The sequence below is a fragment of the Watersipora subatra genome, chromosome 9 (assembly GCF_963576615.1).
Source record: "Watersipora subatra chromosome 9, tzWatSuba1.1, whole genome shotgun sequence".
In the NCBI taxonomy this organism is placed as follows: domain Eukaryota; kingdom Metazoa; phylum Bryozoa; class Gymnolaemata; order Cheilostomatida; family Watersiporidae; genus Watersipora; species Watersipora subatra.
The window spans coordinates 38,286,491-38,303,258 of record NC_088716.1 but is presented as its reverse complement, the minus strand read 5'-3'; the positions used below and the strand labels follow the sequence as shown (position 1 = coordinate 38,303,258).

At 37.3% G+C, this 16,768-nt stretch overlaps 1 protein-coding gene across 1 annotated transcript; it reads left to right on the top strand.

Moving 5' to 3' along the window:
- The first annotated feature begins 3,427 nt into the window (after nt 1–3,427).
- Nucleotides 3,428–3,829, top strand: LOC137405039 (general transcription factor II-I repeat domain-containing protein 2-like). Its single transcript, XM_068091264.1, has one exon. It carries the CDS (start codon nt 3,428–3,430, stop codon nt 3,827–3,829), a length of 402 nt encoding a protein of 133 aa, XP_067947365.1.
- Nucleotides 3,830–16,768: the final 12,939 nt, after the last annotated feature.

The following is a 16,768-nucleotide window of genomic DNA, read 5'->3' as shown; positions in this document are numbered from 1 at the left end:
AGTATAGATACAATGAATTTTTTGTATAGCAGTGCTTGTTAACATGTTGGCAAAATAAAATATATAACCAAAACAAACGTTCTAGATGGAGTTTGAAATTAATAAAATATTGTATACATATGAAGCAATATCGGCAAAATGGCTGGCAGTAGGCCGATAACTAAATTTGTACATGGACGCAAGTGAAAGGTTTATTTATTGGAAGTGCGGCATTTCATAGACAATACAACATTGAATAAGAAGTACCTACCTTTTTGATGTGGAAATTTTGTTGGTGATAACAGCGTTTGTTCCAGTGACCGCAAGAAACAAACATTTACGTGACCTTCTCGGTACACGTTGGCAGTAAATATTAATCGCATGTAAATTACTATTCATTAATTTATTTTATTTAATGATTAGTACATTTGTATAGCTGTATAGGCACCTTTGTACAGGCCACAAAACTCAGGACGGTGCTTTTTAACACGGCAGCAACTGCGCTGTTTAAAACACACCAGTGTTGTTAGGCACCGTAAAGAGGTGCGCTAACCAGAGATGATGTGATTTTTGTGTAAAAACGATGAATAGATTATGTATGGAAGTGTACTAACCAGAGATTCCCATTAATGCGCCTTAGATACCTATGTAGTAGCGGCTAATAGTCCGAAAAGTACAGTACTCTATAAGGCGGACACTCAATCACACACACGCAGACAGACAACGATTGCCATTTATATAGTAGATTACTGTTGGAGGCATGATCAGACAAACATAAACTTGGTGTGAATAGTGATAGTATGGTAGGAGCCAGCTGGCTCATAGCCAAGCCAGCTAAAATAGGTGGCATGACTGAAGGACAAACCACCCAGGACCCAGAACAAGCAATGATTCATTCAACTCCCACTAGCCTCATTGCTATAAAAAACCAGGGCTGGCAGCAAGCAGCAGAAGCATTTGCATCTTTGTATACATTATTTGGCCCAGATACACATCAATTGGTCGAGTCTTTGGAATAGAGGACAATGCTGCCCTGGCCCAAGATGTTTCAGTTTTTAGTTTCGAGTTTCACTTCCCTTCTAAACTTGAAAGGTAAGATAGAAGCAGAAGACTGTTGGCAATTTGGGTCAGCAAAGAATGTCTTTGACGCTCTGCAAGCCTCGTTTAGGCTGTCTTCCAGACAGGCCCAGAGAAGACTCGGGATGTTGAGGTAAAGTGGCAAGGTGTCATTGCCAGAACATGCCATGGAGGTGGAGCGGATGGTTCATACTGCATACAGAGACCTACCTGACTTTTGCTGAACTAACATGGCCAAGGAGACCTTTGGAACTCACTAACTAATTCTCTCTTACAATAGTATTTATTAGCGGTGCCCACTACCACACTGGCAGATGCCATGTGGGCTGGAAGCGAAATCCTACAAGTTCTAATTTGAGAACAACAGCCTGCTGGCGCTCTGTCAAGGTGGTGGTGAAGGAAGATCCACGGAGCCAGATGCAGGTAGTATCAGGTAGCATCAGGTAGCAGTGGGAGATGCCATCAACTAATTTACACTAATGCTCATTTTGAGCTGACAAAGCGAGTTGAGCAGTTGCAAGAACAACCAGATACCAGCAAGGAACTAGATTGGCAGAAACTGACCATCAGCTTGTGCTGTGGTAAAAGGTAACATTTTTGGTACTGCCCAGCCAGAAGAACCTAGCTCAAGGAAAAAAAGGCCGCAACATTAGCACCTACCACTGGTTACACCGATGCCTCTGTCATCTATAAAACAGGTAAGCTACCTTGAGGCCAGCCAAGAAAGGTATATGAAAGAATATATCTGGAAGGGCTTGGCCAGAAGGAGGCCAAGGTGAAGATGTCCTCATACTTCCTATTTGAAAGAGTAAGTCGAAACTTGAAACCATCTAGAAGGAATTAAAATTTTACTACCGAAGTATTCCATACCATTAAATGAATAGTTTTAAGGGCAGACAAATAAATTTAAATCTATTTTACAATTAGGTCAATGTGGCTACCATTTTATGAAAGGAAATTTTATTGCCAAAAAAACACTCACTCATAACATTCAGTGTGAGTGAATTAGATTTTAACAAAAGTTCCATGGGTATTTTATCAACAATGCTTATTTTATTGCAGTTACTTCAAAGCAGAAACTTTGAAGTACATGTGCGTGGCTGTTGTAGCTGTTTTGGCAGCTGTTGAAATAGAAGGAATGACCTACTTAGACACAATTTTAGTTTCTTCTTGGCTCTCTAAAAGTATTTTTAGCAAAAGAATCTACAACCAAGTTTTGTGTCTAAACCAGGTATGTCCAAAAGGCGGCCCCAGGGCCACACCCGGTCCTCGGCTAGGTTTTTGTGGCCTCCGAAGGCCAGCATATCTTTAAAAACTTTTGCCAGTTTATCTTTGTTCTTAGGGGATAGTTAGCAAACACCGCAGCTATAGGTAGTGCACATAAAAATGCACCAACTAATATTATTGAAAACTTTGAATTCCTTATCTGCTTTTTGGAAATTCCCTTACAGCCTTTATTTCTATTAGCTGATTGAACATCTCAAACGGGAATCCCCAATCTGAGCTGAAGAATGTTCTGCAGCTTGCTAGATGCTAGCTCAATACGTATTGCTCGGCTACAATTATGGTCGCATGCAGGAAGGTTGGCCGCGAGGGAAGAGTATTTAATAGCAGTTGGAGATTGCAATACTTTATTAAATACCACGGGGAGAGCCAAAAAATCTGCATCACATGCAATCAAGTAATTGCTGTGCTCAAAAAGTACAACATAAGGCGGCATTATACAACTCGTCATAGCGCATATGAGCAATACTCAGATCATGACAGAAAGGAGAAAGGCGACTCGCTATCATCCAATCTGCAGCAACAGCAGCAACATTTTACAAGATATGCAGAGATTAGTGAAAAAGCCACAAAATGCAGTCTCGCTATAACTCAACTTGTTCATCAACAACAACTGCCATTTCAACATAGAGAATTTGCTAATGGGGTAAGCATTTTTTTAAATGAATGTCAGACAGGAGTTGCATTAAACAACTATAGGCATGGAGTTGTAGACCCTAAAAGACAGAGGCAAGTTATAACTTCTTGCATAGCCTGATATACCTACAGCTAAAATAAAAATTTCAACTAAAGCTTGTGCATGGGGTTTGCCATTTTCATTGTTATTATATTTTGGTAACTATCAATTACATTTATTTTAACCTTGCTTTGTTATCTTTAGGCACTGGCAGTGTTTGTGGATGAACTCTGCCCTGATAAAAAACAATTTAGAAAGTGTTGCTCTGTCAAGAAACACCATTGCAAGAAGAGTAGAAAATCTGAGTAAGGACATTGAGGGTACAATGAAAGCCCAGATAAAAAGTTTGTTTATTTCAACATAGCATTAGATGAGAGCACAGATCTGTCTGACATTTCTCAGCTTGCAATTATGATACAGGGCGTTAATAATGAGTTCAACGTCACTGAGGATTTCCTAACATTGAGTAGTCTTCATAGCACAACAACTGGAAAAGATGTCTATGAGAGTCTATTAAAAGAACTTGCTGAGTTCAGCCTACCACTGGAGAAGATGCCTGGCATTTGTACTGATGGAGCACCTGCAATGACAGGGAAAAACACTGGACTAATAGGTCTTTTGCTCGGCTCTTACTGCTGGAATGTTCCTCTTGTGGTGTACCATTGTGTCATACATCAAAAAAACTTAGCAGAGCAAACTCTGAGGATGGAACATGTTATGGGTCTGGTTGTATGCATTGTTAACTTTATTCGATCACGAGCATTGAACCATCAACAATTTAAAACTATGCTTGAGGAGATAGAATGTGAATAAAAAGATGTAGCATATTACTGTGAAGTCAGGTGGCTCAGCAGCGCTAAAACGCTGCAAAGGTTTTACAGTCTGCTACAAGAGATGGATTTATTCATGAGAAACAAGGATCGTGAGTGTGATGAGTTCAAAGATCAATTCTGGATCACTGATTTGGCCTTTCTAGCTGATATCCCAGAGCATATGTCCGTATTGAACCTTCAGCTACAGGGAAAAAAAAGGACATATCTCAACTCTGGAGATATACCACTGCATTCAAGACAAAGCTTGAGCTGTGGGAGCAGCAACTCCGAGAATAAAATTATGTTTATGATTTGTGTATATTATTGATTGTATTTAAAGAGTTTTCTATGAACTTATACAGTTCAATCTCTGTGTAACACTTTACTGCAGCTTAAGTTCATCATTTCACAAGAAGCACTTGAAGAAACAAGTATAAACACGAAGGATGTTACAGAGTAACTGGACATCTTCGAGTTTATGTCCACCAGCAAAACATCATATCGGATATGTTGTTTGTTTTATTCTGCTAAACATCATTTCTGTTTCAATTAATTTTCTTCATGTACGTATTCTGACTCATACAGCAAAACTGAGAAAACGGAATGCTTTCTGGATACTGTTTCATCTATCACTCGCAGATATCATTTTCAGCTGTGTGATCGTCGCTCATTTTATACAGACGTTACCATTTCTGTCTCATCTCCCTGGTTTTGGTTTGAGCTCTTCATTAATAGATGGACTGATCATCGCTTCAACATATTCTCGATTCTCTTTGCTAGCCTTTGCTAGCTTTGACAGATACTACGCTATATGTAAACTATTCGAATACGGATCTTCAAGGATAATTGACAATGCTGGAAAGGTATCTTCAGCTATTTGGATAATATTCCTGTTATATGGTGTCACTGCTGTATTATTGTGTCCTGCACTTACTTGCCTTCTAAATGGGCAGATGGCAACAACTTCAGGCGATTCTCGAACGGTGATCATATTGGTGGTATCGCCATTATTTGTGGTTTTTCCGCTAGTTGCTTCGAAAGTGTGTCTTACCGCCGCCTACAAAGAATTGAAAAGAATGAAAAAAAGACAAAACGCTAAAGAACGTCATAGTGAACTAAAAAACACTTTTTGGTTTATTTCTGGTACCTTCATCATATTTTATGGTACACTTTGCCCGGTGTTTTTGATAATCATACTACAGATATTTCCAATAGCTCATCGAGAACTGGTGATGTATATAGCAACACAAGTCAGCGTTATATTGCAGTCTCTATTTGGCATAGGCAATGTTGTATTTTATGCAATATTGAATCCTACGTATGTGAGCAAAGCAAAAGAGCAGTTTCGCTTTTGTTGTACCAATAAGATCAGTCACAAAGATGATGACTCTGCTAAGAACTGAACTGACCAGAACTCTATGTTAGTTAAGTTAACAAATATTCATGGTTGTATACTAGGTGAATGTCAGCCAAGATTTTCAAGTTCATGGACAAATCTTTTTTCTTTGTTAAGTTTGAAATATTGGTTTAGAGATAAGTGGTGATGTTTTTATGAGACATTCCTATTTAGAAAATGTTCAGAAGATATTATACGGAACTTTTGCATATTGCGCACTTTTCAAATGGGATCTGGTTTATCTTGAAAAGCAATTGCAGTATTTCTATAACATTGTAATACTGGCTGACATGGTATTGTAACCCTTGTAGTGATAATAATTCAATGTTTTCAGTCAATATGTTATTGTTGTTAGTCGGTCAACCTAACATTCAATAAAAATGAGATGTCGTTTTATGTTCTCATGCTTCTATTGTACATTCCAAACTAGAATAGTGCTTACTGTATATCAAATAAAATTATATTTATAAAATCGAAAGAGTTTGTTAAGAGAAAACAAATATTACCAGTTGTTTGGTCTGCTAGCTATTTCTACACCAACTATACACATGCAGGCATGTACAACTTTGCATTGCTCAGTTTCTACCTGAATATAATTGAACCATATCAGATTGTTTTAGGTTGGTTGATGTATCTGTTTAGAGGGCAGTGAGTTGATGAAGATTTTTCTCTGTTTGGCTAAAGCAAAATTATGCAGATAGTACATTGTTGCTCTACAGTAAGATTATTTCAAACGCCTTTAGTATAAAACTAACATCATACAGGTAAAGTTGCCTTAAGGGATAGCGTATAACTGAATGGGCAGATATGCACGCCACTTTTACCAAATAAATTGTGAAGTGATCTTTTATGTAAGGACAAATGAGAAAGCAGTCTAGATAAAGTGTACTAACTTATGTTAAAACTGCCTAAAACTCATTTTATTTGTTGATTCATGAAAAAAGGGTCTTCTTCAGAATAAACAGAGGTCTTCATGTGATAAAAACTGTTTCATCAAAATTTGCCTACAGGCTATCTGAATCAAGCAAAGCAATCATTGTGAAGAGACTACTTAATGTGGTAATAACCTACTGAAAACTTGCTCTCTATCTTTAGAAACACTCAATAATATAATGACTTTACTTAGCAACTTCACATTCAATTTCCTTCTATAAAAATCCATACCTGTATGTCATCAAATTTAATGAACTTGTCATACTGTTCTATGTAAAATGTCACCTCCGTGGATAAGAAAACCATATAGCTAAGCTTAATTATATATATATATATATATATATATATATATATATATATATATATATATATATATATATATACATGTATATATATATACACTAGCTGTATTATCCAATGTTTCTAGGGTAATCAAAAAGTTTCTGGGCAGAAATTTTATTTGTATTCAACATATAATAACATTTGCCATTCAAACTTTCAAACTACATATCTTGAGAAAAGTGTTTTGTGTAGTTGAAATAAATTAGGAGACAAAATAAAAACAACGGCAAATATTTATCGTGCGCATAGGATATATAGAATATGATAGAGTCATTGTGCAACATGCCTTATGTAGCTCAGTGTTAGCAGTGGCATTAAAAAACTTGCGAATGCATTCGTTGTGAGTTCGAATCCATCCAGATGTAGAATTTTAGTAGCTATAGCTAGACACACATACACGCCTACACGCCTACACGCCTACACGCCTACACGCCTACACGCCTACACGCCTACACGCCTACTCGCTCACACGCATAGAAGCATGCACGCATACACGCATAGAAGCATACACATACGTATATACGCATACATATATATATATATATACTAGCTGTGCCACCCGGCGTGGCCCGTGTAATAGAAGAGTATTTGGACAGAAAATTGATTTGTTCTTAACATATAACAACATTTGCCATTCTAACTTTCAAACTACATATCATGAGAAAAGTTTTTTGTCTTATAAACAATGCAAAGTAGTGAGAGTTTTGCTATTAGCCAGTTTAATAATGTGAGCGAACAGCTTCTCATGACGTTATGCTATGACCCGCATATATATATATATATATACATGTATATATATAATATATATAGTATATATATTATATATATTATATAAAATATATATTATATATATATATAATAGATCAGTGGTCAGGCCTATACTGCTAACACCACTCTACGCTCTAAATAGTGCGGAGTGTTATAACTAACTAGAGTGTTGGAATAGGTTAATGTTACTTCTTTTTTTTCCAGATTAGTGTTTTCTCTGGGATCACGACAGGCCTGTTTCGTGCTTCTCTACCCCGTCAGATGACTTGCGTTAAAAAATGTTTTTAAACCAAGTCAACTGACAAGTGCAGAAGCACGAAACAGACATGTAGTGACACCAGACAAAAACACCAAACTGGAAGAAAGATAAGTAACATTAACCTATTCAAACACCTTAGTTAGTTATGTATATGTACATGTATATATTTATACATATGCATAAATATATATATATATACATGTATATATATATACATATATAAATATATATACGTATATATATATGTATGTATGTATGTACATATGTACGTATGTATGTATGTACGTATGTACGTACGTACGTATGTACGTACATATGTACATATGTACGTATGTACGTATGTACGTATGTATGTATGTACATATGTACGTATTTACGTATGTACATATGTACGTATGTACGTATGTACGTATGTACGTATGTACGTATGTATGTATGTATGTACGTACGTACGTATGTATGTACTCTGAGTTTAGCACTTGAGTTTTTTTTCACCAGCCTCTCCAACTGAAGAAGCCTCACCAGCCTCTCCGTACATACGTATGTACGTACGTATGTATGTATGTACGTATGTACATACGTACGTATGTACGTACGTATGTGCGTACATACGTATGTACGTACGTATGTGCATACGTACATATGTACGTATGTACATATGTACATATGTGCGTACGTATGTACGTATGTACGTATGTATGTACGTATGTACGTATGTATGTATGTACGTATGTATGTATGTATGCATGTATGTATGTATGTACGTACGTATGTACATACGTATGTACGTATGTATGTACGTATGTACGTATGTATGTATGTACGTATGTATGTATGTATGCATGTATGTATGTATGTACGTACGTATGTACATACGTATGTACGTACATACGTATGTATGTACGTACTTATGTATGTACGTGCGTACGTACGTGCGTACGTACGTGCGTACGTACGTGCGTACGTACGTGCGTATGTACGTACGTACGTACGTGCGTACGTACGTGCGTACGTACGTGCGTACGTCTGTACATACGTACGTATGTACGTACGTATGTATGTATATCAATTAGCAAAGAATTAGATAGTACCTTTTTTGGTTAGTTACTGACAGTTTCATGCTTGCGCAGTCATCAAGTTGTAGATTTCTTTTTGAAACAAGGTGGTGGTTTTTCAAATATCCCTCTCTGTCACGTGATTGGTGGATTTTTTCGTATTTTATTTGGCTTATTTTGTTAATGAAGTTGCAGAGAAAATAACTCTTAGAATGAGGACAGGATCAGGCAATTTCTGTTCTGTTATTAAGTGTTGACATGTCAGGTTTTTTAATAATGTAATATATTTCGGAAGGACACAAGTTGCACTTTTCATTTAAGTTGCTGTAAGATTTAGCATGTTTAAGAATATTCCAATCCAGTTTGAAGTCAATGTCTCTGTTTTTCAATGACCATATCTATTTACTTATTTCTGTAGTATTGTATGTAGTCACAAAAACTTTTCATTACATTCGAAGTGTGTGACTTCTTATCTATCCATAACACCAAAACTTCGTTAAAAAAGCCCTAACTTTTGCTTCTAAATACACAAAAACCACCCATGATGAACAGTATATAATACTGCATACAAAGAATGCTTACCTCAGCCATGAAAATGACACCTGAACTCAAAAGGACTCTGCTATCATGTTCAACATGACGATGGGTAGTTTGACTGGGCCGAGACTTGTGAAATTGTAGAAACTTACATCTTATCACTATTACCAGACAAAATAACACGAACTGGCATTATGCAACAACACACTTAAAAATCTCGTAAACATGAAAAAGACGATTTGCAAGATATTTAAAGCAAACACTTTGAAAATAACGATTGAAGCAAACATGAAACCTTTCAACTTTTTAGATGTCTCTTTCGATTTAAACCAAGACACATACAGCCCCTGCACTAAACCTAATAACACTATTTTGTATGAACATAGACAGAGCAACTACTTTCTTGTATCACTAAAACTTACCACTTAACATAAATAAAAGACTGAACAGATTTTCTTCTGACAAACAGGTTTTTGACAAGGCAAAACAACTGTGCCAGACAGCACTGACAAACAGTGGATACAACCATATACTTACTTTTGAAAATGCAACCCCAGCTGAGAAAAGAAAAAGACAAACTAGACAACGAATCATAACTTGGTATAACCCACGAACGGTTTAACTCAAGTGTAAAAACTAACATAGAAAAAGATCTCTGACTTTGATCAACACATACTTTCAAAAGACCACTCCCTACCTCAATTATTTAGCAAAAATGCCCTAAAATTGAGCTACTTTACTATGCCTAATATTAAAAACAAAATAGAACGCCATAACAAAGGACTACTTTCAAAGCCGCCAACAACTGACTTTAAGAAATGTAACTGCGGAACGATTTCAGACTGTCCACTAAACCAGAGTGCAATTGACAAGACTAGACAACAGCACCTCTGAAACTTATGTTGGACTTTGTGAAACTTACTCTGAAACAAAATCTTATTAGCAAGTTTACCAATACGGATAGTAGTGTACTCAAATTAGCCATTGGCATTGTGCCAGGCTAATGTTAAGTGGCAGGCAACTACATTACCTGTAGCTGTTTGTAAGTTTCTTTTAATACCTTTGCAAAGTTGGAAATTTGACTAGTACTCTATATGAAGATGCTACAACTTATGGTATCAACAGTTTTTATTCTAGTGCTTAATTTGCTGACTTGGATCATTCTTCTAATCACCCTCTTCTATGCTATGCCTTGGTAACATGGTAACATCACTCTAAGTTTGTGTGTACTTTGGCTTGTCCAGCTATAGCTATTAAAATTTTAGAATTAAAAGCTCACATCCTGCTGGATTTGATCTCGGAACTTCCTGTTCACAAGGCAAGTATCTTACCAATAAAGCTATGTGAGATGCATTGAATTTTGAGGCAATATGAGCCATTATGTCATTTAAAATAGCCATAGCATTCGGTGTTGCGCAATGTAACTAAAGGTTGCTCTCACAGCTCATATTGGAAAGTTTAGCAATATGGATAGTAGTGTACTCAAATTAGTCTTTGGCAGTGGGCCAGGCTAATGGCAAGTAGCAGGCAATTACATTACCTGCAACTGTTTATAAGCTGTTTTTGATACCTGTGCAACGCTAGGAATTTAACTAGTACTCTATTTGAAGATGTTACAGCTTATAGTAGCAATGGTTTTTAGCCTAGTGATAAAATTACTGATTTGGGTCATCCTTCCAATCACCTTTCTCTACGTCATACCTTGGTAAGTCCCTATTACATAAACAATGACCCTATATTGTGTTACGTACCAACTACTTTTAGCTTCCCTTCAACTTAATATTCAGTGAACTTTTCTAAGTTTCATGAGCAAGTTTATAATTCATTGATTGATATTATATGAATCTATGCTAGTTTATGGTTATAATACTAAAGATTGAGTAATTTTATGACTTAAGGTAACACATGATGATGCAATGGGAGTATGAAACATCACTGAGCAGTTGTCTAATCTTTCTTAGAAACCAACGAGTGTAATCTGGATACATCTATAATACAGGCAAACACACCAATATTACCAACTCACTAAATGTTGTTATAGCAAATAGCACATAAATAGCAACTAAATAGCAGACACCAGGAGCTCTTCTTCAGTTGGAGAGGCTGGAGAAAAAAAACTCAAGTGCTAAACTCAGAAAATCTCCAAGACTTGAAATTTTTGGGTAAATAGGAGATTTTCTTAGAGACAATGAGCCTCAGCATTAGGACACAACCTGTGAGTTCAGGGTAAAATATGAAAAAAATTTATGGTTTTTTCAAAGGATACAAAGATTTCATAGGATTATAATTTGCTGTATACAGTTTTAGCTTCTTCGTTGTAAAACTTGCTTTCAAATTTTTAAATATGAGCAATCATAGTTAAAAATTTGATGAAAATCTCAAATATGTTTTTACCATTTGGTATTATTTGTACATTTGGGCACTTAACAATGTTTCAAACCAATCCCAGCCATTATTAAGGCCAAAGTATCCCAGATAACTCTAAGGAAATCAACAAATACTTTCAACCAATAATCAGCTTGCATTGTTATATAGATCAAGCCTGGTTTTACCTGCCTTCCTTCCTGAGTTTTATTTTGATTTGTAAACAAAATTATAAGATTTGCCAGTTAGTCATAACACAACAAAGAATCAGTTAGCTATGCATTTTCATGCCCAGTAGTTGATACTTACTTGCCTTGTGATGATTTCAGACTACAGTCCAGCTTGGAATGAGCTGCCAGGCAAGGAGACCTAGTGTGAAAAGAGACGACTATTCAAGTATGTGATATTTGTTAAAGTGTTGCTGTTAATATTCTTGTTAACAAAATAATTGAAAAGTAAGAACATTAACAGAACTAACACGACAATCTATGAACGCTTGTAGCAAGGTAGAATTGTCTCGTGTGATCGCTTAAAACTATTCATGACATCATATCCTGTAAGTTGAATATTGTTTGCAAAAAAGCTAAGCCGCAATTAATCATGGACAAATTAGTTTTAGAAATTTGTAGTCAGGTGCTTTTTTTGTCTAAAGCGTCAAGCTATAGTTGTTTGTGGCCGCAAAGCTGTCATGCCAAAAGCTGATAGCGGCGTTGTGACATCATATCCTGCATATCCAAAGTTACTAGATGGTTGTACAATTGTTTGCAGGAACAGCTAAGACAAAATCACTCATGGACATGACGATCATAGAAATGTATAATCATGGTGCAGAGCTTGCTGACTCTTATGCAAGTGGTGTGACGGCTGATGGTAAAATCGTGAAATGTGAGATCGATAAACGAGGTGAAACCGAAATTCCTGAGGCAACCATGAGAGTAGATGTACATGTACATGAAGATAATGATGAAAAGATTACACGTGTTGCAGGTAATTCTACAAAAGAACCTCGAGATTATGGAAGCGCAGATGATAAAGATCCAGAAAAGGTTGTGGCCAGTGAGTTGACAATTGCTAAGGAAGTGCTGTCTGTACCATTTATAGACGCTGTCAATATTTCTAGGAAACATAAACAGACAAACACTCTATTGTCATGTTTTGGTTGTTCTTCTTAATGTTATCTATTTATTTATAAATTTTTGTTTAATGGGACTGCATTGCAGAGCCAAATATATTATATTATTGTGGCTACACCGTGTTTTCATGTTCATAATTAAGCAATTTTGATCAGGTGTTATAAATACTCTCTGGTGCCACTAATTGTATCTTTATGTGAAAATCACATAAAGCAAACCATTACTTTATTAAGCTTTGAACAAACAGGGTTGTGTGTATTCACCATGAGTAGTTCTATCAAAGATGCTTGCTCATAGCGCATAGTTACCTGGTGCATGATATTTTTACAGAGATAGTGCATGATATTTTGGGTGGGTTTTGGTTTGCAATGACTAAACGTTATTGGATAGTTATCACATTGATAGCCCAATCAACGCCATCCTATTAAGTCTGAATGTTACGAGAAGCAGCCAATAGGGTTGAGTATTGGTAAATTATAATGGTGAAATTTAGGCTATCATATTTAAAAAGCACATTTTGATTTATTGTTCATGAAATGAATTTACAGCACAATGTTATGGATTACAACCAAAACTCATAATTATAGAGTGACATGTTTTTAAAAAGGTAAACTTGTGGCAAATTAGGAGTTCTTCGAAAAATTATCATGGAAAGCATGACTAAAAAGTACTGCGTGGTAAAGCTGATTATATGGCCAGAGCTGGAAAACTTAAAGGCTGGTTCACACTATATTACCGTATCTCGGTGTTGATGCCAAAAACTTCGGTGATCCTCAATGATAATGATGCTCACACTATCACAAACCCATTTGCATTTGCATCAGCAAATGCTTCGTGCCGTAGTCTTCTCATGTTTCTTTTAATTTTTCATGAAGAAAGCTCTTTGTTTTTGCGTTTTAATCAAATACTAATCTCGCAGCGGCTATCATAAACAGAAATAAATAAATCACATTGTACAGGCGATCGTTGACACTTGGTGAAATATCGAAGAAAGTTTGACAGCTGAAAACTTATCAGCATTGCTTTGTCGATGCCATTGGTTCACGGTTCCCATAATTGAAGAAAACGCTGAAGGAAAAACACCGTCATAAGGCGGTATAGTGTGAACCAACCTAAATTAGAGACAAACTGGAAGAAATAGCAAACTTGTTTGGTACACAAGCTGCACCAGCATCACAGAAGCCTACAGCATGCAGTACAGTCAATAATACACAAGCTGCACCAGCATCACAGAAGCCTACGGCATGCAGGTATAGTCAATAATACACAAGCTGCACCAGCATCACAGAAGCCTACAGCATGCAGGTACAGTCAATAATACACAAGCTGCACCAGCAGCACAGAAGCCTACAGCATGCAGTACAGTCAATAATACACAAGCTGCACCAGCATCACAGAAGCCTACAGCATGCAGGTACAGTCAATAATACACAAGCTGCACCAGCATCACAGAAGCCTACAGCATGCAGGTACAGTCAATAATACACAAGCTGCACCAGCATCACAGAAGCCTACAGCATGCAGGTACAGTCAATAATACACTAGCTGCACCAGCAGCACAGAAGCCTACAGCATGCAGTACAGTCAATAATACACAAGCTGCACCAGCATCACAGAAGCCTACAGCATGCAGGTACAGTCAATAATACACAAGCTGCACCAGCAGCACAGAAGCCTACAGCATGCAGTACAGTCAATAATACACAAGCTGCACCAGCATCACAGAAGCCTACAGCATGCAGGTACAGTCAATAATACACAAGCTGCACCAGCATCACAGAAGCCTACAGCATGCAGGTACAGTCAATAATACACTAGCTGCACCAGCAGCACAGAAGCCTACAGCATGCAGGTACAGTCAATAATACACAAGCTGCACCAGCATCACAGAAGCCTACAGCATGCAGGTACAGTCAATAATACACAAGCTGCACCAGCATCACAGAAGCCTACAGCATGCAGGTATAGTCAATAATACACAAGCAGCACCAGCATCACAGAAGCCTACAGCATGCAGGTATAGTCAATAATACACAAGCTGCACCAGCAGCACAGAAGCCTACAGCATGCAGGTACAGTCAATAATACACAAGCTGCACCAACATCACAGAAGCCTACAGCATGCAGGTACAGTCAATAATACACTAGCTGCACCAGCAGCACAGAAGCCTACAGCATGCAGTACAGTCAATAATACACAAGCTGCACCAGCAGCACAGAAGCCTACAGCATGCAGGTACAGTCAATAATACACAAGCTGCACCAGCAGCACAGAAGCCTACAGCATGCAGTACAGTCAATAATACACAAGCTGCACCAGCATCACAGAAGCCTACAGCATGCAGGTACAGTCAATAATACACAAGCTGCACCAGCAGCACAGAAGCCTACAGCATGCAGTACAGTCAATAATACACGAGCTGCACCAGCAGCACAGAAGCCTACAGCATGCAGGTATAGTCAATAATACACAAGCTGCACCAGCATCACAGAAGCCTACAGCATGCAGGTATAGTCAATAATACACAAGCTGCACCAGCATCACAGAAGCCTACAGCATGCAGTACAGTCAATAATACACGAGCTGCACCAGCAGCACAGAAGCCTACAGCATGCAGTACAGTCAATAATACACAAGCTGCACCAGCATCACAGAAGCCTACAGCATGCAGGTATAGTCAATAATACACAAGCTGCACCAGCATCACAGAAGCCTACAGCATGCAGTACAGTCAATAATACACGAGCTGCACCAGCAGCACAGAAGCCTACAGCATGCAGTACAGTCAATAATACACAAGCTGCACCAGCATCACAGAAGCCTACAGCATGCAGGTATAGTCAATAATACACAAGCTGCACCAGCATCACAGAAGCCTACAGCATGCAGTACAGTCAATAATACACGAGCTGCACCAGCATCACAGAAGCCTACAGCATGCAGTACAGTCAATAATACACGAGCTGCACCAGCAGCACAGAAGCCTACAGCATGCAGTACAGTCAATAATACACAAGCTGCACCAGCATCACAGAAGCCTACAGCATGCAGTACAGTCAATAATACACAAGCTGCACCAGCATCACAGAAGCCTACAGCATGCAGGTATAGTCAATAATACACAAGCTGCACCAGCATCACATCAGCAATAAAAATGAATATTTGATACAATTGCTGTCATTGCAAAAAACAACACAGGATTTAGTCATCTGTTGCTACTTGCATGATATGAATATCTGGAACACCAAAACAGTGTGGGAGTTGCCTGACCAATTTACCAAGAAAAGGCTTTTGAAGGAAAGTATAGCAAGAACTCAAAATGACCAATATATTCTAGATTACTAGCTGTTTTCGGCTTCCCACAATTGATCAATTTGCAAAAGCTGTTATCAACGGGTATTCTGTAAAGTAAACATATATATAAATAAGCAAGTACAAACGGAAACAATTATGATGAATACTCCTAACATAGCAGAAGGCAGTAAAACGAAAAACTTGCTGAAGCAATGAAGCAATCAATTAACATGAAATGGCAAACCGACCACAAGTAGTACTAAGGTTCGTGCAATTTTACTTGATATACTTTAGTTATATATAACAATTTGCTTTGTTATAGGTTATATTCTATTGCATAAACCACAGTATTCATAAACATAGATTGTGTATTTGAGCAGGTAACCCTTATAAAACACCTCGAGAAAAATATATAAAAATCAAAAATATTTAAATCAAGCACAAGTTATACAGGCAGGGGAACCAGAGGCTGAGAAGTATTGAAAAACTATCTACGTTATTTTTATGGATAAAACCTTAAGTTTGCATCTCAGTAAAATCTAAGATATGTTAAATTTCATTGCTCAATAAACATAACTATACTGACATGAAAGAAAAAAAATGCAATCAAGATTTTTAAAAGGTTATATATCTCCTTACTGTAACCTTGACACGCACTATGACTAGCTCGTAAACAAAAAGCAGCGTCCATTCATCTATTTGTACAGTTCATTGATTATTACTATCTTTGTTTACCTAACGCTAAGCAAAATGAAAGACTGCCTGTCATTAGTTAACGTTGTGATCATAGACAAGTTAAATATTGTTCTCACCCAGAGTAGGTGTGGTTAGTTGGATTGACAATCAATGAGCTTTTGA